The sequence below is a fragment of the Cetorhinus maximus genome, chromosome 20 (assembly GCF_964194155.1).
Source record: "Cetorhinus maximus chromosome 20, sCetMax3.hap1.1, whole genome shotgun sequence".
NCBI lineage: Eukaryota > Metazoa > Chordata > Chondrichthyes > Lamniformes > Cetorhinidae > Cetorhinus > Cetorhinus maximus.
The window spans coordinates 76711498-76735519 of NC_135898.1; the positions used below are offsets into that span (position 1 = coordinate 76711498).

A 24022-nucleotide genomic window follows, 5' to 3' on the forward strand; every position below is an offset into this window, starting at 1 on the left:
GTATTTGTGGAGAGAAAAACAATTAATGTTTCAGGTCTGTGACCTTTCGTCAAAACTGAGTAAAGTTAAAAATATAATAGGTTTTCAGCAAGTGAACTAGGGGAGGAAGAAGATAGGGTGGTGGACAGGAGCAATTACATGATTAAAAACTTTCATGGTTCAAAAAGTCAAAGTCAGTGGTAATGGGTACATTAAGGAAACAAAAGATGTGTCGAGATGAGATGTGAACGTCTAGCAGTAAACAAAGTAAAGGGCTTAAGAAAAGAATGAGAGAAAACTGAACCAGCAATAAAATGGGACAAAGGTTATCATCTAAAATTGTTGAATCCAGAGGCTGTAGAGTCGATAGATAAGGTGCTATTCCTTGAGCTTCGTTGGAACACTGTAACAGGCCAAGGACAGAAAAGTTAGAGTTGGAGCAAAGTAGAGATTTGAAGTGACAAGTGACAGGAAGTTCACGGCTTCATTTGGAAGGAGTGTTTCGGGTCTTGCATGATGAGAAGGGAAAAGGTAAAAGGGTAGATGTTCCATCTCCTGTTCTTGCATGGAAAGTGGCTTGGGTTGGAGGTGCCTGAAGAGTGTACCAGGGTATTGCAGAGGGAATGTTTCCTTCTGCATACAGAAAGAGGGCAGGGGAAGATGTGTTTATGATGACATCATGCTGGAGGTGGAGGAAGTGTTGGAGGATGATCTGTTGAATAAAGAAGCTGGTGGGGTGGATGGTGAGAACCAAGGAACCCTATCATAATTCTGGTAGGAAGGAGAAGAGGTGAGAACAAAAGTGTGAGATATAGATCGGATACAGTGGAGGACCTTGTCAACCAAAGTGGGGGAGAATCCTCAGTTGAGGAAAAAGGAAGACCTATCAGAAGTGCAATCACTTTGTTTTTATTTCAGATTTCCAGCATCAGTACTTTGCTTTTGCACTATTCCTGATTAAGCTGTATTTGTGCTTCAAAAATTGTTTGAATTAAGTGAAGTAAATAAAGTGGGAGCTGAAGTTTTCTTTTCACATAAAGGTGCTCAATTCATATTATCTGGTAACTTAAAGTTAAGGGGTGACTCAGTGAGCCAAGGCCCCAAGGCTACGTGGTTTGGATTCTATGGTACTGAAGCAGCTAGTGAAGTTGAGTATGTTCTAGCAGGTATTTTTAAGGAATTCCTGGAAACTGAAGTGATAATTGTGCTTTTGGATGGGAGAAAGGGAAGTATCATAATCTATGAAAGGGCAATTAGAAACCTAGGAAACTAGCTGGTGAGTCTGGCACCATAGTAGGGTGAGCTGAGTAATGAATATTGAACCGCCTGAATAAATATATAACTCTGGAAAAGATGCTAAGTATAAAAACAGCCAGCATGGTTTACACGAGGAAGAAGGAGCATTTCTGGCAAGTTTATAGAGTCATAGAGGTCTACAGCACAGAAAAAGATCCTTCGATCCATCGAGTCTGCACCGGTCAAACAAGCACATAACTGTCCTAACCCCATTTTCCAGCACTAGGCCCGTAGCCTTGTATGCCATGGTATTGCAAGTGCACATCCAAATACTTCTTAAATGTAAAGAGAGTTTCTGCCTCCACCACCCTTTCAGGCAGTGAGTTCCAGATTCCCACCACCCTCTGGGTGAAAAAATTCTTCTTCAGATCCCCTCTAAACCTCCTGCCCCTTACCTTAAATCTATGCCCCCTGGTTATTGATCCCTCCACCAAGGGGAAAAGTTCCTTCCTGTCTACCCTATCGATGCCCCTCAATCATGTCCCCCATCAATCTCTTCTGCTCCAAGGAAAATAACTCCAGTCTACCCAATCTCTCCTCATAACTAAAACTCTCCAGCCCAGGCAACATCCTGGTAAATCTCCTCTGCACTCTCTCTACTGCAATCACATCCTTCCCATAATGCGGATTCCAGAACTGCACGCAATATTCTAGCTGTGGCCTAACCAGCGTTTTATACAGTTCCAGCATAACCTCCCATTTCTTATATTCTATGCCTCAGCTAATAAAGGCAAGTATCCAATACGCCTTAACCACCTTATCTACCTGTCCCGCTACCATAAGGGACTTGTGGACATGCACACCAAGGTCCCTCTGATCCTCAGTACTTCACAGGGTCCTACCATTTATCCTGTATTCCCGTGCATTGTTTGTCCTGTCCAAGTGCATCACCTCACGCTTATCCGGATTAAATTCCATTTGCCTCTGACCAGTACATCTATATCCTCCTGTAATCCTCCTCACTATTTACCCCCCCACCAATTTTCGTGTCATCCACGAACTTATTGATCAACCCTCCTACGTTCAAGTCTAAATCATTTATATATACTGCAAACAGCAGGGAACCCAACACCGATCCCTATGGAACCCCACTGGACACAGGCATCCGGTCACAAAAACACCCCTCGACTATCACCCTCTGCTTCCTGCCACTCAGCCAATTCTGGATCTAATTTGCCAAATTGCCTTGGATCCCATGGGCTCTTACCTTTGTTATCAGTCTCCCATGCGGGACCTTATCAAAAGCCTTGCTGACGTCCAAGTAGACTACGTCAAATGCATTGCCGTCATCTACACACCTGGTCACCTCTTCGAAGAATTCAATCAAATTGGTCAGGCACGATCTCCCCTTAACAAAACCATGCTGACTGTCCTTGATTAATCCCTGCCTCTCCAAGTGTAGATTAATTCTGTCCCTCAGAATTGCTTCCAATAGTTTGCCCACCACTGAGGTTAGACTGACTGGCCTGTAGGTCCCTGGTTTATCCCTTCCTCCCTTCTTGAACAACGGTACCACATTGGCTGTCCTCTGGCACTTCTCCTGTGGCCAGAGACATATTGGAAATTATTGCCAGTGCCCCTGCTATCTCCTCCCTTGCCTCACTCAACAGCCTGGGATACATTTCATCTGGGCCTGGAGATTTATCTACTTTTAAGCCTGCCAGACCACTTAGAACCCCTTCCCTTTCTATGCTAATTTATTTAATTATATCACAGTCCATCTGCCTGATTTCCATACCCACATTGTCCCTCTCACTTGTGAACACCGACACAAAGTACTCATTTAGATTGCTACCTATGTCTTACGGCTTCACACACACATTACCACTATGGTCCTTAATGGGCCCTACACTTTCCCTAGTCATCCTCTTACTCTTAATGTACTTGTAATAACTTTGGATTTTCCTTTATTTTACCTGCCAATGTTTTTTCATGCACCCTTTTTGCTCTCCTAATTTCCTTTTTTAAGTTCCCACTTACACATTCTATACTCATCTAGGGCTTCCACTATTTTGAGCCCTTGGTATCTGTCATAAATCTCCCTTTTTCTCTTTATCCAATCCTGTATATCCCTCAACATCCAGGGTTCCCTGGATTTTTTGGTCCCACCCTTTGTCTTTACAGGAATATGTTGGCCCTGTACTCTCCGTTTCCTTCTTGAATGAGTCCCACTGCTCTTACGCAGATTTACGTACAAGTAGCTGCTCCCAGTCCGCTCTGGCCAAAATCATATCTGATCTTATTAAAATCGGCCTTCCCCCAATTTAGAACTCTGATTTCTGGCCCATCATTGTCCTTTTCCATAACGACCTTGAATCTAATGGAGTTATGATCACTACCTGAGAATGCTCCCCCACCGATAACTCTACCACTTGCCCGGCTTCATTCCCTAAAATTAAGTCCAAACAATAGGGTAGACTGAACTGCAGTTATTTTGAGGACATAAACCTTTCGGGAGTTTGGGGGGGTGGTGGGGGGTGGCAGGGAAGGGTGGCTCATTTAGGTTAACGTTTGGGACCTCCCTTTCAATGACACAATGTGACTCTCCCTTTGATCTCTTAATTAAACTGTCAGACGGACTCTAGTCTAGGTCACATGATTCCTTTCATTTAACCTACATTTAAAGATACATTTCCAGATTAAAATAATTGTATAAACATAATCCTATGAACTTCACAGTTGTAACAATGTATCTTTGGAAAAATGGGTTAGCTGCAAATGCTAGGTTAGCCTTTTGGTGAAAGCACTAGTTTTTAAGTAACATGATTTGAGACAGCTGCAGGCCTGAAACCCTCACTGCTGCAGTGCAGACTCAACTTCGAAAGTATGTCCAAATAGCGCAATCTCGGCACAAGTTTCAGTTGAAAAGTGGAACTTGCGCCCTCTTGGCTGGAGCTAATTATGGATGCCTAATGGCTCTCTCTGTCCTTCTCTGTTACCTTAATAGGACCTTGCTTAGTGGTGAATGAGTAGTTTTTTCAGACTCTAATTTCAGATTATGGCTTTGGCTACAGAGGTATATATTTTTTTAAAAACCCTTCGGCTACAACCCCAGCCTTTAAGTCTACCCTATTGTTTGCCCCACAGAAGACCTTTTTTGACTTTTTTCAAAAAAAACTTTGTTCAAATTTGTGTAAACTGCACTAGTATTTTGAAAAGTATTTTGAAATTACCTGTATGTTGAATTGAAATGCTAAATAACCACTTTTTCTTTTCAATAGGCTTGATCGTCTCTTTATTTTACTGGATACTGGGACCACGCCAGTAACTAGAAAAGCAGCAGCTCAACAGTTGGGCGAAGTAGTTAAACTTCATCCTCATGAACTGCACAACCTGTTATCCAGAGTAAGATCAATTATTTTGGTCATATGTCTTCAGTTTTGGCGTTTCACTTTTTGTTTTACAGTTAAAATGTTTGGCTGACCTACAATGAATGCGAAGCGTGCTTGTACAAAAACTACCATATTATGAATTTACATACCATCCATTGTGCATTTTGCAGTAGTAGTATAAAGAATATTCTGCTGAATATTTTCTGTGTTTGTTTGACAGACTAGAGGGAAAGTGATAATTATGCAGTAGAAGGAAAAGAAGACCTGAGTTTCTGCTGCACAATTCCCTTCCTAGCTCCATCTTTTGTGAAATTTTTCAAGTTTTAAATCTAAAATTGCTTTTGCAGTCTTGATATTGTGCCAGTCCAAGTCAGCATTCATGGTAAAAGTAGGAGTCCATATAATATAAAATTAATATACTGTTTCGGAAATGGGTCCTTACATCATAAAGGATTTTAGTAGGGTGAAAATGTTTCAGATTACCCCTTTTTCAAAATGTTGAAAAATGACCTGACAACTATGGGTCACTGTAGCTTTGACCAGGATGTTGAGTAAGGGTAACTGAGAGTCTACCGGTGCTCACTATTATTAAGGGTTAAATTGGCCAGCACTTTCGGGCATTGGCACATCAGTAATTAAATGCTGTTCCACAAGCTTCACTACATTGAAATGTCACCAAGAGATTCGGCATTCAAACACATGAAAGGCGTGAAGTTGCAGTACTTCTAGATATCCACTAAACTGCCAGGAAAGGTTGGGGCTTGTCCATTGAAGTGAATTTTTAACATCCTAATCAGTGCTGAAGAACCTCCCTGGTAATATGTGAATTTAATCTTACAAGCATGGAGTGTTATTCCTTCAGAATTTTAATTATTCTTGGAGATAAAAGAAATTTCCTTTTGCAGCTCCTCAAGTGCAACACCTTCTCTGGTTTTATCATTGTACCATTTGAAATAAGCGAATGGCCATAAATTGGTACCTTTTCTTCTTTTCAAAGTCGATTCTCCGCCAGCTCCCGAGGATACCACGCTCTGTAGATGTAAATAATTCGGACAGGTGCCTCCCACCTTCCTGCTGCCCATTTTCTGCCCACCTCACCCAGAAGTGCTTTCCACGTGTTATCCAGAAATATAATGTTGCACTGCAGGGAAAAGTGACACACTGTGGGGCAAACTCTGACCACAGGCTCACTCAAATGGTGCTGTCTTTGGAGCAAAGCAACAGATATAGGGCACATGCATAAACCTAAATTCTTCAGTTCAAACTCATTCCGCTCCAGACTAAATCGGAAAGCTGAAAACTGGAACATTTGAATCATTTTGAGGAAATTGTCGGAACACCAGAGCATTTAATCAAAATGCAGGACTGTCTGGCAAAACTGTGATGTCTGGTCAACCTATCAGTGACGCGTGTGTGTTTTTCCATAATTTGCGTTAAGATATGTTACAGCAAAATGGAGGAAGCTTTGCTTTGCATCTGGTTTGTTTGTTGCATTCATGAAAGAATTACATAGAAATTCTAACACCTAATCAGGTTTGTTCAACTGAACTAGTCAGTTTGTGTGTATCCTCCACGTGAATAGGAGTCCAAATCCCATGTGCCTGCCCTGCTTCCACAGTTGTCCTTGAAAAGATGATGGTGAACTGTCTTACTGAACTGCTGCAGTCCTTGTGTTGTAGGTACACTCACAGTGCTGTTAGGGATGGAGTTACAGGAATATAAGCTAGTAACATTGAAGAAATGGTGATATATTTCCAGTTCAGAATGGGGTGTGTGCCTTGAAGAAGGACTCGCAGGTGGTGGTGTTCCCATGCGCCTGCTCCCCTTGTTCTTCAAGGTGGTAGAGGTTATGGGTTTGGAAGGTGCTGTTGAAGGAGTCTTGGCAATTTTCTGCAGTGCATCTGGTAGCTGCTACACATGGCTACCACTGTTGGTGGAGAGAGTGAATGTTTAAGGTGGTAGGTGGGGTGCTGAAAGTGGGGTGCTTTGTCATGAATTGTGTCGAACTTCTTGAGTGATATTGAAGCTGCACTGAGGTAAGTGAGAATATTATATCAAATTTCTGACTTGTGCCCTTTAGATGACAAACCAAGCTTTGGAGAGTCAGGTGAATAACTTGCTGCAGAGTTCCAAGTTTCTGACCTGCTTGTCTAGCCACAGTTTTTACATGGCTGGTCCAATTCAGTTTCTGGCCATTGGTAACCCCAAGAATGCTGGCGGGGGATTTGGCATGGTAATGCTGGTGGGGGATTTGGCATGGTAATGCTGTTCAATGTCAAGGGGAGATGATTAGATTCTTTTTCATTGGTCATTGCCTGGCACTTGTGTGGCATGGATGTTAGTCGCCACTTAGCCCAAGTTTGAATGTTGCCCGGGCCTTGCTGCACCTAGGCACAGACTGCTTCTTTATCTGAGGTGTTACAATGAAACTGATAGTGAACATCCCCACTTCTGTCCTTATGTTGGATGTTGTTGATGAAGCAGCTGAAGATGTTTGGGTCTCGGGCACTGCCCTGAGGAAATCCTGCAGTAAGGTTCTGGGGCCTGACTCCAACCAGTGGAGAGTTTATCCCCTGTTTTCCATTAACTTTAGTTTTACTAGGGCTTCTTGATGGTGCATTCTGTCAAATGCTGCTTTGATGTTAAGGCCAATCACTGTCACCTCACCTTTTGGAATTCGACCTTCCTGGCCATGTTTTTGAGCAAGGCTGTAATCTGGAACTGAGTGGTCCTGGCAGAACGCAAACTGAGCATCACTGAGCAGGTTATTGCTGAATGAACACTGTTTGATAGCCCTGTCGATGACACCTTCCATCACTTTGCTTATGATTGAGAGTAAACGGGCAGTAATTGACTGGATCGGATTTGTCCTTTTTGTGGACAGAGCATACTTGGGCAATTTCCTACATAGCCGATAGATGCCAGTACTGGACGTATACTGAGACAGCTTAGCTAGGGAAGTGGCTAGTTCTGGAGCACAAGTCTTCAGCACTACAGTCAGGATGTTGTCAGACCCATTGCCTTTGCTGTGGCCAGTGTAGTCAGCCACTTCTTGATATCACATGGAATTAATCGAATTGGCTAAAGACTGGCATTGGTGATGCTGGGGGCCTCAGCAGAAGGCCAGGATAGGTGTGCATTTGTCATAAATCGGATAGATCAATTGTTCGTTTTAAATCTGAGGAGCAAAGGTGAATGTATGAAGTTAGGTCACAGATCAGCCATGATCTCTTTGAATAGCAGAACAGGCTTAAGGGACAAAATGGCCTACCTTCTGTTCCTCCATCTAGCCCTAGAAATCCCATTATGAACCAGACATTCACATATTCCTGCTCTACTTGAGACAGGGTAAGCAGGTTTTTAAAAAATGAGTGCTGCAGCTGTACTTGATCCAGATACAATTGCACAGAACCTGCTGGAAAAGCACTTGGCGCTTGCATTTGTGCAAACGTATGACTGGTTCTTATGCACAGAACTTCTTTGTTAAGATGCAGTAATTGAAAACCATATATTTACTGTCTGTTTCATTATTGAATTTCTCTGGCAGCCACGTTTAAAACAGGTTGGGAGGAAAAATCACAACATGCATAACATGCCTCTGTGGGTATCATCACAAGAAGAATAACTGGATGTCCATGCTTTAAACTAAACAATCTGTGGTCCCTTAGCCTTGAAAGCCTGTCCTCAAAGCCCAATAAACTTCACCCTATTTTCACCTGTGTTTCTTATTTGTGTGTTCTAACTGAATTTTGTGTACTGAAGGCCTGGAAAATGATGTTCTTGATGCTGCGAATAAATCCTAGAAAGTGGATTTAAGCTAGTCTTCAGGGCTCCATGGTACACACCTAAATGACCTATGGAACACAGACCTGATGTCCTTTTCGTAGTATTGCAACATCAAAAACATCCCATTATGCTTCACAGAGGGATAATTTTAAAAATTTTAAAAATGCCAAGCCAAAGATGGTGACATCAGGATGGTTCACTCAAAATCTGGTTAGAGATCTACCCTAGAACAGTATTGGGAGATAAAGGTGGAGGGACTCGGGGTGGGAAACCTAGGTCCCTGGCAAGTAAAGGCACGCAGTAAAGAGTGGGATGAAAAAAGGAGTTCAAGAAATGGAGTTGGTGGCAGGTGGAGCAGGACCTGTAGGGCTGGATAAGACCACACAAATGGGGAGCAGTGAAGACTGAAGAGATTCAGACTTGAATATGAGAGCCCTAAGTTTGAACCAGAACAACAATGCCTGTATCAGTTTGTTTTGCACCCATAATTATCATTTATATTTTAAAATGAATTTCCTTAAATGCTATTGCATTTTTTTCTAAGCAGAATGTCTTTGTCTTTGAAATTACTGTGGTTACCACATATAATCTTTATTCGCTGATTCCAGCTCCTTTTTCAGATGTCTTGGTATTTGATGAGTACAAACCTCAATTTTCTAGCTGCTGTTTCAAAATGAGTGTCCTCTCTTTTTTTAAAAAAGAAGCGCTACACACTGCTTTACATATATGGAAATTAACACAATTGCCCTCTGGACATAGTTCATACTTGTATATCAGTAAAGGTTTCAGAATGCCTGTCAGGTCATTGTCTATTCTGGCAGAGGTCTTGGTGATTAGAAATAAAAACAGAAACAGCTGGAAAAACTCATCAGGTCTGGCAACATCTACGAAGAGAGAAACAGAGTTAACGTTTTAAGTTGAATGACTCTTCAGAGTTCCAGACCTACTGAGTTTTTCCAGCACTTTGTTTTTATTTCAGATTTCCAATGTCTGCATTATTTTGCTTTTATTTGGTTCTGCCTTGGTGATTAGGTCACTTTACAATCCCAGGAGCAGGTCATATTCCTATTATCCCATCTTCCCTATTGTGTGAGCTTGCTTTCTCTGTAGTGTTTGTCAATAGACCCTCACCCAAAGCAATCACCCACAATGAATGATAGTTTAAAAATCATTTGAGGTCTACTTACAGCTATATTAATTTAAAACAGAAGCTTAAAAACAATTCGGAATGGTTTGTCAACAGGTTTGCCTGTCTATTCCCTTCAAAATTGGGCTTAGTGTTAACAATCAAAGCAACATAAATAGCTCCAATAAGTGGGAATTTAGCACTTTTTTTTGACTTATTAGAAAAATTCAAATTATGGAACCTTTAAAATTATACCAACTCTTAACCAATATAGAGTTGGATGACTGAGGATTGATCTTGTGGAAAATGGTAAGTTTATTCACCTGACCTGTGACGGAACCATCAGTTATTAATAACTTAAATGAGCAATATTGTTTTTAAATTATTTGAATTATTTCTTTACCTGTGTGTTGAATAGAACAACAACCCTAGAGGGCTCAGCAGAACTTTTGCATACTTATTCAATTAGTTTGTACTAATTTCATTTAAAATATAGAAGAGAATGAAAAAGGGCAAGCTCTGTGACTCAAATGAAATATTGTGGGCGAATCCTTCTAAAAATATTCTTAAAATTCCAAATATCTTGGATTTTGCAGTCAGTAGTGAAGCAAGAACACTCACTGCTAATCTCTAAGAAAGCCTTGCTGAGATTTCTCACGATCTCTGTGCTGAGAATTTTGCTCCTTTTGCCATGCAATTGATCGTAGTGTCCTTTTTAATGGGGATTCCCAGTGTAGAACTGCAGTGATGTCATAAAGTTGTCCAAGGAGCCAATCACATTAAAGAATTCCCAAAGACAGCCAGCCAGGAAATGAAAAGCACTGAAATCAGATCACTTCTTAAATATTTATCACATCAGAATAAAGATTGGGACATACAAATAGGTTGAAAGGAGAAACTGACATGAGAATTTTTTTCAAATATCATGTTAAAAAAATTAGTTAAATCTAGTAATTATATTGGAGACATTTACCAACACTCTGCAAATATAAAATTATTTTTTCAGGGCACAGTTATACTCAGATTGTCATTGAAAACCCAGTTACATCTGATTGAAGAAGGTGTAATTTTTAATGGAATTTCTAACAGCCAGAGAACTGAAAAAAGGAAGTTCTCGCCACATCAACTAATTTCACTGATTGCTGGGTGGGGTGGTGGTGGTTGTGGTTCCACAGAGCAGCTTGTGATGGAGCAGTAAGTAATTGACTGCAACTTCAGGATTTTCACACTAATCTGTTCATTCGTTAAATCTTGAAGTTGCAGTCAGTTTCAGAGAGTAATGATGGCGAACACTGATAAAATCCTGGCCATAGTTTTAGGAAGTCAGAGACACAACTTTAGGTGCATTAGCTTTGTTACAATTTCCACTGCCAAACCCCACCCACCTATATTATCCTGTTTGCACTAACTTTTGTCAGAGTATAAATATTTTTCATTGCTGAGTTTGTCCAATAACTTGGCCACGTAACTGCTTTGAGATGTAAGCCTAATTTGAGTGTTAGAATCTGCTCAACTGTGGATAGCAGGTCAACACTCGCTAATTGAGGAATCAAACCTTAACCAGGAGTCTGTCTTCAGGAGAGGAAAGAAAATTGCTATAAAGATCAAATTTTTAAAAAGTTGCAAACAGATGAAGAGATGCAGAAAAATAACTTGCTGCTTTTCATGTCACCCAGATGCTACAAAGTTCTTTACTGCCAATGAAGAGCTTTTGAAGTGTAATCATTGTAACATGGCAAACATGGCAGCAAACTTGTGCACAGCAATGCTCCACAAATGGCATTAATTGTTTTCAACGTTAGGTGACCTCCCTTCAAATAGTTCAATGGAAACTTTAATGTCTACCCGGGTGGCCAGACTGGGCCTCTGCTTAATGTGCTCTATGAAAGGTGGCACCTCTTACGATGCTATAATCTTCCAGTATTGCACTGAAATGTCACTTAGATTATGTGCTCAGATTTCAAGGATGTAATGTGAAAAGAGTCATATTGGACTTGCAATGTAAATTCTGTTTCTCTCTCCACAGATGCTGCCAGACCTGCTGAGTTTTTACAACATTTCCTGTTTCTTTTCAGATTTCCAGCATCCATAGTATTTTGCTTTTATTTTGATTGCTTACTCTGCTTGACATCACTGTTGCTGAACATCTTGGTGATCTCCTTGACCAGGCATCAGATTGAAAGTAACACTGGGAATTGGGAAATCCACACCATTGAGATCACTAGGTCTTTATGTGCTGCTTTCTTCAAAGTCAGCAGATAGCACCTTTGCTTCATGTGGACTGAAATCTGGGTCAAGATATGACCTGAATTTCTAGTTGTGAAATTTGTTGGCCTCCATTTAGTTAAAACCCTTTCTGACATTGTATTAGGTGTTTTTATTTCCAAAATTGCATTCAGATGCAGAGTATTTTGAATCTTTAAAAAAAAAAGTTCGCAATGTGAATGGAAATCGGATTAATGATGTATGTAATACAATTTGCTCAGATCAAAGTGTATATTTTCCAGTTGGACGGGCTGCGTTTGTTGGGTGCAACCCAAAAGGGGATCATTTGTGAGACACAGTCCTTTGGAATACCAATGTGTATAGGAGAAATATGCAGACTTTTGATTTTTTTTTTCCTTTTTCATCTCTGCTGTGTTGGAGTTGTGCAGGAGGAAAGAGAGACTTTTGTACCTATGAGAAATAATTAATTTATGCTTATCTCATGAATTATATTAAAATACATTTTCAAATAGTCCTCATTTTCTTTGCTTTCTGCAAAAGATCGTTAATAGAGTTACCAACTTTGGATATATTCATGGAAGTTTCATCATGTGGCATTCAGTCATGTGACACTCTGCAGTTTCAGATGTTATTTGTACTTTCCTAAGAATAAGTCTCCTGTAATTGAATGTCTTTTTTTTCTTCTTGAACCAATATTTAAGTTGCCTTGCTGCTATCAACAATTCAGGACACTATTGACATAATTACAAAAATAATCACAATTACTGTTGCAAAATCTGAACATGTTCCTTGAAGTTTTATCATATGGTGTTCAATCACAGTTTACATTTACCTTTGTGTGTATCAGTATCACCAAGAATAAAACATTTCAATATTTTTGTTCAATAGAGTTTTAAAAATTCAGAAGATAAAGTACAAAATTTTAAAATAAAAGCTACAACACATTAAAAGGTATGACGATAAGTATTTTTAAATAAAAACTACTCATGTTTCAACAGTATTGACTGTAATGAGAAACACCAAGCAAATTCCACTGATTTGAACAATTCAAAGTTCAGGCTCAAATTTCTCTTTTTTTTTAAATAAAAGCAAGCAGCTCAGTAATGTGCATATATTGGTATTTTTGCATAAGATTACATAGGATATTGGGGCCAGTTAACGCAGTTGGTTAGTATGTGATTCAGAATTAAGCCAACATCACAGGCTGAATTCCTGTTCCAGCTGGGGTATACTTGGGACTGCCTCCTTACCCTGCCTCCAAGAGTGTAAGGCAATGGCAAACCACAACTGATGGAAGCTGCCAAGAAAAACAGTTGGGGATGAAGCATCAGCAGACAAGCCAAGGAGACCTGTCTTCTGGCAGAGCACTCATGGATTGAAACACAGGATATACAGCATAGAAACAGGCTATTCAGCTCAGCTAGTCCTTGCTAGTATTTAGGCTCCATCCGAGCCTCCTCCCAACTTTTCTCATCTAAATCTACCATTGAAACCATCTGTTCCCTTCTCCTTCAAATGCTTGTCTAGCTTCACCCACTTCCTGTGGTTCCACTTTCTTACCAGTCTTTGGGTTGTTTTTTATTCATTCATGGGATGTGGGCTAGGCCAGCATTTATTGCCCATCTCTAATTGCCTTCTAAGATGGTGGTGAGCTGCCTTCTTGAACCTCTGCAATCCATGTGGTGCAGGAACCCCCACAGTGCTGTTAGGGAGGGAGTTCCAGGATTTTGATTCAGTGACAGGGAAGGACAGTGATATATTTCCAAGAAAGGATGGTGAGTGGCTTGGAGGGGAACTTCCAAGCGGTGGTGTTCCCATGTGCCTGCTGCCCTTGTCCTCCTAGATGGTATTCAAAAAGGGAGACAGAAAGCAGGAAACTACAAGCCAGTTAACATTTGTCATAAGGAAAATGTTAGAAGCTGTTATTAAAGATGTTAAAGCAGGGTACTTAAAAAAATTCAAGACAATCAGGCAGAGTCAACATAGTTTTGTAAAAGGAAAGTCATATTTAACCAATTTATTGTAGTTCTTTGAAGGAGTCACATTTGCTGTGGATAAAGGGAAACTGGTGGATGTCCTATACTTAGATTTCCAGAAGGCATTTGATAAAGTGCCAGTTCAAAGGTTATTGCAGAAAATAAAAGCTTATGGTGTAGGGGTTAACATATTGGCATGGATAGAAGATTGGCTAGCTAACAGGAAGTAGAGAGTTGGCATAAATGGGTCTTTTTCTGGTTGGCAGGATATGATGAGTGGTGTGCCACAGGGACCAGTGCAGGGGCCTTTTTTTTTTTACAATTTTACTACTTAACTGTATGAAGATAAACCCATTTGATATCCATTCATTTCTTTAACCTATTTCTTTTATTAAAATAAACTGTTGCTGATATCTGTGAAAAATTATGAATGAAATTGTGAAAAGCAGAGAACCAGTAGATATTTATTCTCTGGACTGGCTGTGTGCAGTGAATGGAGATGCTTTTCCCAACCTTTCAGGTAGTCGTAGAATCTTGGAAACTTGCAGGACAGATGGAGGACTTTCAGCCTGTTGGCTCTTTGAGCAATGTGCTTACTCCCACACCTTGCTTTTACCCATAACCCCCTAAGTTCTTCACCCTAAAATACCTGTCCAGCTCCTTTTTTTAAAATTCAAGTCCTTGCAATAATCTCTCTCTATGGATTTGTCATTTTGTATTCTAATTCCCCTTCTGAATCTCTGATGGTCTCTTTCCTTCCCCACTGCCCCAACTTTGCTGGAGGTCTGGTCAGCCATATTTCCCGTGGCTGACATGAGGACCTTCTAAAGGATGCCAGGGAATGCATGGCTTAAATCAAAGATAGCCAGGAATATATGTAGGTATGAACTGTGCATATGAGGAACTTTTCAGCTAGATCATCAGCTGCAGCATCTGGGAGAATTCTGAGCAAGCCAGGAGGGCAGTCCTTTTTAACCCTGAATTTCTTCGCCACTTGGGACATCATTGTGTTGTCATTGGCTAAAAAATTACAAAAATGTGCAACTAACACGTACTTCTATGCTGTTTATTGTGATAAATGCAAGCTTCCACATTTTTTTAAATAGAGCAAGCTATACACCCGTCAGGAATTATTTGCCTAGTTGCACTTTTCAAGTACACAAATTCCTGCTCTGGATACAAGCAAGTTTGCACCCAAAAAAAAAGTCTAACAGCTGACCCCATCACTTCAAACAAGTACAAATGAAAAGTTGGTGAACTGAAGACACCAACTTCACTTCCTGATTACAGGTTTCTGAGGAACTTTTTAAACCTGTTTCTTTCGTATTTTTTAATCGCTGACACCAGCACCTGACCTTTTATCCTTTCTATCGCTTCCAGAAAATATTCTGGGACCGCTGACTTCCCCCACCCCTAAATGCACTCACTCTGACTAGACAATGGGTGGCTTTCTCCATGAGCATGCTGCTCTATACCTTCATAACGCAGGAGGAATTGCAGCAGCATGTCCAGGTCAGGAGAGCTGGGCAACATAGCTATGGATAACAGCCCACCAGGTACCACCTTCTCCAACACATTTATGGACACATTATCCTTATGAGGGCCTCTTTGAGGAGATATGCATTGGTTACACCTCTCAAAGAATGTCATTGAGCATCTCTGTCAACTTCATCAAGATTTGCAAACTCACACCATTGTCAACCACTGAGTATGGCAGTTAAAGTAGCATTCAACTTTTATGGCTGCATATCCTTCTAGTCTACCATAGGATATCTGGACAACATTAGGCAGAGTGTTTGTGGTACAGGTGGTGGATGTCCCCTTTCATGGAGCAGCCTAATTCCGCAAATGGGATTTATTACCCCCATAGCAGTAGCACGGACACAAGGACTTATACAGAATAGCCACCTGGTATTTAAGACATCAATGAAACAGCCCTTGAACGTTTGTGAACAGTTGTGCTCCATTCTGCAAAGGCTCAGCTTGTCTATAATGCAAATCAAACAGTGCCTTCACTTGCTGTGGGGAACATCTGAGGGTGGTTTCTGCAGGTCACGTCATCCACTGATTGGTTGAAGCAGAATCTCAGGCTTGCCTCCTCTACTAGATTGCCTCAAAGGAGATTTCTTCAGACCAGTAGGACCTTACTAGAAATCCTCAACCATGTGCAAAAGTTTTGTTGATTTGCTCATAAATAGCAAATGAGACAAGTACCGAATTCTAAACTAAAAGTGGGTGTGTGCGTGTATAAGACTTATCAGTTAAGGAATCTGTAGTAATTGTGATGGATGAGGTGAAGAAGGACATGTGAGGATGTTGGAGCCGAGGAAGGTGTTTTGGGGTTGTACAAGGTAGTTTGTGTTCGTGGAGTTGTCGGTGCCTTTGCCCAGAGTGTCATGTGAAGGATTAATGGGGTCACTTTGAAGAGCATTTGTGCCCTTGCCTTCCCTTTTAACAGTTTTCACTCCCTTTTGAGCTGTTGATCAGTCCTGCATGTGAGCAGCAGTTGTATAATTGTCCTACGTCCAGCCAAAGCGCAAACAATGTAACTTTGCATCAGGGCTCAGTTCAGCACATGCACTTTATCATCAGTCATGCTACTTGATATATGCACCTGATTCATGAGTTCAATTGTAAAAGTAGGCTTATTTGCACTTGATCAGAAGTGGCATCGTCTCTTAATTTAAAAGGCAATCAAGTTTTACTTAAGCTGATTCCAAAGCTCTGCTTCAATTCTGACGTATGAAAAATATTGTCTTAAATTACCTATCTCTTTTAAGTGTCTAATCAGATTAGTCAATCTTTCACCAACTTAATTGATCAGCCTTCATAAATGGGAAGGAGTACAATATAATCTTTGGTGTCAATATCATAATGCATTGGCTGTGAATTGCTTTATCTATCTGGTCACTAATTAATACGTAAGGAATATGACTTCAATATTGTTGTAAACATTATTTGAGTGGTATTTTGTAAATGCACAAATAAATAGGATTTTTTTCTTTTCAAAAACACAGGTGTTAACATATTTACGCAGTCCTAATTGGGACACTCGCATTGCAGCTGGCCAAGCTGTAGAAGCTATTGTGAAAAATGTATCTGAATGGAACCCTACTCCAAAAATAAAGCAAGGTATTGCCATTCTATGCATTCATAAAGATAACTATTCATAACCAAGATAATTGTTTATAGTTATAAGGAACTTATGCAATAAGAAAATGGACGGAGATAAAAGCAAGCATAGAAGTCATTCCAAGTATGTTAAAACGCTATTTTGCTGCATATGGTGTTGCTCCTCGTGTGTAATAGCTAGATTGCCAAAGGCTTCTATGATCCTTCAATGTGCCTAATAACGAAACTAGATGAAGGAACAGCTATTTACCTTGTACTGTCCGCATAGAATTTTCAGATGTTCAATCAGTTGCTGCAGCACTCTGATTCTAATAATTTTTGATTCCTTCCCATGTCTAACGTGTTCGCTTTTGAAATAATGGCACCAGTATATAGTACACCACACCATGATGAATTACCATGGCATATTAGATTTAGTAATGAGCCTAATTTAGTTAACATCCTAATGGTGTGTGAACTTTTATTTAATAGCAATCATAATATGATGGAGTTTAACATAGCATTTGAAAGGGAGAAATATGAAACAACTACTAAGATTATAGATTTTGCTTGTTCATTTGAACGTTAGTCATCAACAATTCTTCCTAATAACTCATTCTCCCTACAGACTACTGACAGCTTAATTAATCAACCCTCTAACTTCCGAAAGTTTACACGCAATAAGTACTTTTAAACAAAGTAGTTTTACATTTTGTAAAACTTCATTAAAAAATAAACAATGAAACAATTTGAAATTTCCTCTTTTTAAAACAAAAAGTATCCTCAATTTCCACAGCCTGTAGGAAAATATGCAGCGACTGTCCCCAGAAAACTGGACAAACCTGTTGATAGGTGAAATGACAGGAGATCCGTGGCAGGTGTTTTTAAAAAACGCTGTGTTTGCTACCAACACTGCGTGCACAGTTGTAATGTTTTACTCCATGATGTCATTGTGAGTGATGGAGCAGGCAGCGACCAGGAACAGAGATACTTATCAAACAGCTGTTAAAGACAGTGATTTAAAAAAACTCACCTTCTCAGAGTCGATGGGGCAGTCCAGAATTCAGCAGATTTAAAATGACTTCAATGTTCAGACCTGTCTGGAGCTTATTTCTGACGCCTATTTATATTTGCTGTGTTAATTCCCCTGCCCTGAGTATTGTTTTTTTCTTGAATAGGCATTAACCAATTGATCTAATTCAAGTTTTGCATATTTTCCTACAGCTGTGGAAATCAAGGACATCTTTTTTTAAAGAGGAAATTTCAAATGGTTTAAATTTTAAATAACATTTTACTTTTACATATTGTATTTTGTTTAAAATTACTTATTTCAGAAGTCAGAGGTTTGATTTGTTAAGCTGTCTGTGGTCTGTAGGGAGAATGAGTTCTTAGGAAGAATTGTTGATGACTAACATTCAAATATACAAGGGCATTTTTCCCATATACTGTGTTTGCAGCTCCAGGGCTGCTTCTGGTTGGATCTTATTAGGATCTTGAAGCCGTTCACCCAGTTTCTGAGCCCCACGGCGGGCGGGCATTTGGGGTGTGGCCTCCCCGCAGTTTCTGAATCTCCCACTCCGGAGCTTCTTCCCCTTAACCTGGGCCTGGGAGGTCCTATGGAGGGTGTTTCAGAAGCCTCCCCTCCCTCTCCATCCCGATCCCCAGAAACCGTGGGGAGGCCATGCACCGACTGCCCACCCGCCATGGGGCTCAGAAACTGGTTGAAACTGGCTTCAGGATCCGAATAAGATTCAACCAGCACTTTGTCTCCTGCAAACAACGTCATTGGTTTTCTGCACGTGAGCAGACAAGTGCGGATGTGCAGACGGGTGGGCATCTTGCACGGCCACCTTGCGCTGGCAGGAGACAGTGCTTAAAAAAAGTTGTATTACAGAATCCAATGACGAAAGAGTTCTACCTGCCCAAAAAAAGACAGCCACAGACAACTGAAAAGGATAACGATAACATAAAACTAAAAGGAAAAGATTCCAACAATTGCAAAAGCAGCATAGATCCTACTGAGTGGGAAGCCTGCAAAGAATAGTTAAAAGGTTACAAATCAGGTAGTGAGAGCTATGGAAAGAGAGTATGAAAAGAAACTCACAAGGGATACCAAAGTTTGACTTGCATCCGTTCATCCATCTTCACACCACTTCTCCTGGTGAAGGTTGCCGTGGCAGTAAGCTGGGCTGACCAGACTCCCCTTTCCTCAATCACAGATTCCAGCCCCTCCTGTGGGATTCCCAGGCATTCCCAGGCCATCCTGTAATGGATGTAATCCCTCCAGCGTGTCCTGGGTCAGCCTCGAGGTCTCTGCCCAGTGGGCCATGCCCAGTACAGCTCCAGCGGGAGCCTACCAGGGGATATCCTTATCAGATGCCCGAACCACCTCAACTGGCATCCTCTCAATCAGGAAGAGCAGTGACTCTATTCCAAGGCTCTCCCGGATTGCCGAACTCCTCACCCTGACCCGGAGATTATGCCCAGCAACCCTGCAGAAAAACTTCATTTCCGTCGCTTGTATCCATAATCTTATCCTTTTGATCATTACTCACAGTTCATGACCATAGGTGAGAATGGGGACGTATATCGACCGGTAAACCGAGAGCTTCATCCTAAAACTTAGCTTCTGCTTCACCACCGATAGAGCGCTTGCAGAACTGCAGCTGCCGCATCGAACCGCTGGTCAATCACACGCTCCCCCCTGCCATCACTCGCGAACGAGATCCCGAGATACTTGAACTTCTCCACTAAGGGAAGCTGTTTTCCCTCCCATCACCTGGACAGAGCAACCCACTCTTTTCCGGGAGAGCACCATGACCTCAGATTTGGAGGTGCTGATCCGCATCCCAGCTGTGTCACACTTGGCAGCGAAACGTTTGATTGTGCACTGGAGATCACAGTCAGATGAGGCAAGAAGCACAACATCATCTGCAAACAGCAGAGATGCCACCCTCAAGCCCCCAAACTGGATACTCTCCATACCTCAGCTGCGCCTTCATATCCTGTCCATGAAAATCATGAACAGGAGTGGTGACAAGATGCACCCTGATCTCTGAGCAGGGCAGATCAAAGTCTGACTTTGTGCAATATTTACCTTAGAGGAAAAGATCAACATGTTATTTATATGGACTTCCAGAAGACATTTGATGATATAATGTCCCTCTTAAGAGACTATTAGCTAAAGTTGAAGCTGGTGGGATTGAAGGCAAATTATTGACCTAGTTAAGAAATTGGCTGAGAGGCAGGAGACAGAGGTTAGGGATAATGAGCAGCTACTCTAATTGGTAAAAATGTGACTATTTTGCCATGATCTGTGGGCCCCCAACTGTTCACTATATTTATTAACGACTTAAATGATGGGATAGAAAACCATATATCCAAATTTGCTGATGACAAAGTTGGGGGCACTTTAAGCAGTGTAGATGGAAGCTACATTGCAATGGGAGATTGATTGATTAAGTGAATCGACAAAACTGTGGCAAGTGGATTTCAATGTAGACAAACTTAAGACCTAAAAAGACGAGAACAGGGAGCTTTCTAAATGGTGAAAAGCTAGCAACAATGATAGTCCAAAGGTATATGGATCTTTTAAAATATGAACAGGTACTGAAAATAATCAAAACGGCTAATGGAATGCTGACCCTTACATCCAGAGGACTAGAATACAGGGGGTAGAAGTCATGCTTCAGCTGTACAAGGCCCTGGTTAGACCACTGCGAGCAGTTGTGTGCAACACACCTTAGGACGGATATATTGACCTTGGATGATGTGCAGCATAGATCTACCAGAATGATAATGACTCCAAGGGTTAAATTACAAGGAGCAATTATGCAACCTAGTGTTGTATTCCCTGAAATTTAGAAGTAATGGCGTGATTTGATTAAAGTTTTCAAGATATGAAGGGGAGTAGTAGAGAGAAACTATTTCCACTGTTTGGAAAGTCTAGGACTAGGGGGCATAATCTAAAACTTCATGCCAGACCTTTCAGGGGTCAAATTAGGAAAGACTTCTACACAAACAGAATGGTAGAAGTTTGGAACTTTCTTCTACAAATGGCACATGATACCAATTGTTAATTTTAGATCCAAGATTGGTAGATTTTTGTTATCCAAAGTATTAAGGAATATAGGGAAAAGGTGGGTTTATGGAATTGGGTCACACATCAGCCATGATCTCGGTGAATGGCAGAACATTCTAGAGGGGCTAAATGACCTACTGTTGCTCCTAAATTCATATCCAGTATCATATGGTGTCCTCACAGTTGGTGGGGTTGTTTATATGCCTAGAATGTTCCTTTGTACTACATCTATTCAGGGAGCTTTTAAGTTGATCTATAATATCTTTATCAGGAATGCTTGCTGCTTTTTAGCTTTAGAACTCTTCCAAGTCTACGAGTTAGAATCTGAACTACAGAAGGCCAGGGGAGTGGAGCTAACTAAGTAGCTTTTGCAGAGAGCTGACATGGACATGATGGACTGAATGACCACCTTCTGTAGTGCAAGCATTCCATGATTCTATGAGGCATAGTTGCGATTTGGGGTTAGCTTTTGAATCTGGTTGTACTCGCATCTATCTAATTTTAATACATTTCCAGAACTAGTTACAAGAAATGCAAATTTTTTGATTTAAGCTGAGCCAAGGGTGATGTAGATTGGTGGACTTGCAGTATTTTCTTTCCAAAGTTAAAACTTGCAAATCAGGAATGATTCTAGTATTTCTGGAGTGCTGTATTAGTTTCTGTAATTATGAATGATTTCTGCTCAATTTAATTTTAGAGCCTGTCTCAGAAATTTCAACAGATGAAACATCTTTGGATCGTTTGAGCTTTGATAGATTTGATATATCACGGCTTTTGAAACATGGAGCATCTCTTCTTGGCTCTGCTGGTGCAGAGTTTGAGATCCAACATGAGAAATCAGGTACATTTGATTTTTAAAATTACATGTATAGTAGCTGAAATAGTGGATTTATTTGAATTGTGATTTGAAGTTTATTCCATGATCCTAACAGCCATGGTTACTTTTGCCCCATCCTTGGATTTTGCTGCTCTTGATCAAATTCAGTCATTACCAATTAAAACTGAAGATGTTCCGTGCATTGGTTATAGAATTTGCCTGTGATTTAGCTCCTATTTGTTATTGAGGACAAATGTGGGAGCAGAGGAGAAGAAAGCAGCCAGATCAATTACATGTAACCCTCCTAAAACAAATGAGGCTCAAGTACTTTGTGGATGTGTCCCAATCTGATTTGATTTTTGGCTCCAGCCTGGAACTGGCAAAACACCAAGCAGTCTGTGGTCTATTTTTGGAGATTCACCTTAGCATCTTCTTTTCCTTACCACTGCCTCCCTCTCCATCCAAATATCTGATACAGAAAGGAGGCCAGCATCAGTATCCCACTTATTACCCTCTTCCCCTTCCAAAAACAAGGGGATTGTTAGCTGACAGTATCTCTCTCTTTCTGACCCAACTACGTTGGAGAAACAAGAACAAATTGCATAAACCTGCGTTACTTAGCACAAGCATGTGCCTAGTAACCGTAATGCATCAGTGTGACATTTGTAATGTGGTCAAAATGTTCAGTGATCTCAAAAATATGGATGTGAACTTAATTAAACAGATACTGTCAACTGCTTACTATACCTGAGATGAGCTCTAATAATGTGATTTTAATTTTAAAAACTGGAGTTTTGCTGAAAAAAGAGACATGCCGTCTAAACTTTTCATCTTGCACTCATCAGAACAGATTACCAACAGTAAAGGGAACAGCAGTTTATACTGCATGAGAAGAGAGTGCTGATTGGTTGGCAAGTGGACTCTGATTGGTAGAAGCGTTATCATGGAGAATGCAGCAGGGCACAGTTAACTGCCAAACTTTTGTTCAAATTCAAACCAGGCAGGCCAACTCTGGTCTAGGTATTTCCATGGGGAATAAACCAGAGAATGGCTGTCTCCAAGCTTTTGTTTAATTGAAAAAGGCAAATAAGCGTAGATTGGAGCTTAATTTACAGGAGAAATATTCCTATCAGAGTAGTATGCATGTGATTATTTGGACAAAATGGATCATCGTTCTATTCTATTAGTCTGGTTTACCACTGCAGGATATAGCTTGTCCCAAACTTATCCTAATCTGCTTCGAAGGAACAGTATGACTAGTATTTATAGGACTGATTCTAGTAACAGTGGTGCTATCTACAATCTGTTTAGTAGGGATATCCTATATATGGTAGACAAAAAACTTCAGCCCCTTTCTCAGGTTAATAAGGAAAAATGATTTAGTCTTCATTTTTAGCCACCTTAAAAGCTTAAGTAACTGCCTTTTAAATTAGTGCATTGTTAGCTCTTATTGTAGTGAAAAAAATTTGTTTTGTTCAGACAGTGACGAGGGTTTATGTTGAACTCCCTACAGTCTCTACTAGTTTTCTGGAAAATTTACTCAAAGGAATTGCAATGCAAATAGAACAAATTGGAGAAACAGCGAGAAGAACACAATATTTAAAGAGAATTTCCCAAACTTATTCTTCAGATAGTCTCATTGATTATGCTCAATCCATCAATTGTGAGGTTTCATAGTCTTTCATTCTCCTAGCTAGCCTTGAAGAAATGGGAGATGGTCCAGATTTTTCTAATATAGCTAGGAAGTATTCTCCTAACATCTAGCTCATGAGTTTTGAGAAATAGTGAGTTTCTTAGTATGTAAAATAAAAAAGTTTTTTTATTAAAAAAAAATTTAGTATTTTATTTCAGTATTTTAGATTTGGTTAGAAATCAAAAGTATCTGACTGTTGTGGAAAAAACCTTCATGGATTTCTCCTCCGCCTCCTATTTTCTGAAGAATTAACAAATACAGTCAGCTGTATGTATGAAACTAGTAATTTACTATTGACCATGTAAAATGTTTATTGCCTTCAAATATTCTGCCCCTGCAAACTATTGCCCCATTAGCAACTTCCCTTTCCCCACAAGTTTTCACATGTACCGCTACCTTCCAGTTCCATCTCAGAACTATATTAAATTCCTTCAGTTCAGTTTTTGTCCTTCTCACAGTGCTAAATGGGCCCTATTTAAAATCATGAATCATGTCTTTTGTGACTTTGACTGGGATTAATACTTGGATTCTCTGATTTTGGCCATTTTTGTGATTCTGTGCCCTCCCTTCCCTTCCATTTAGCCACATGGGTCCCACTT

General features: G+C 40.4%; 1 protein-coding gene across 3 annotated transcripts in view; it reads left to right on the forward strand.

Moving 5' to 3' along the window:
• The window catches only part of btaf1 (BTAF1 RNA polymerase II, B-TFIID transcription factor-associated), a 115986-nt gene that overhangs the window by 12848 nt on the left and 79116 nt on the right, over positions 1 to 24022 (forward strand). For 2 of the 3 annotated variants that reach the window (XM_078564934.1, XM_078564936.1), the window contains exons 2-4: positions 4497 to 4620; positions 16739 to 16853; positions 21611 to 21754. In XM_078564934.1, coding sequence (XP_078421060.1) covers positions 4497 to 4620; positions 16739 to 16853; positions 21611 to 21754 — 383 coding nt within the window. The remainder of the gene's footprint in view (positions 1 to 4496; positions 4621 to 16738; positions 16854 to 21610; positions 21755 to 24022) is intronic. The other variant, XM_078564935.1, reaches the window with a different exon arrangement.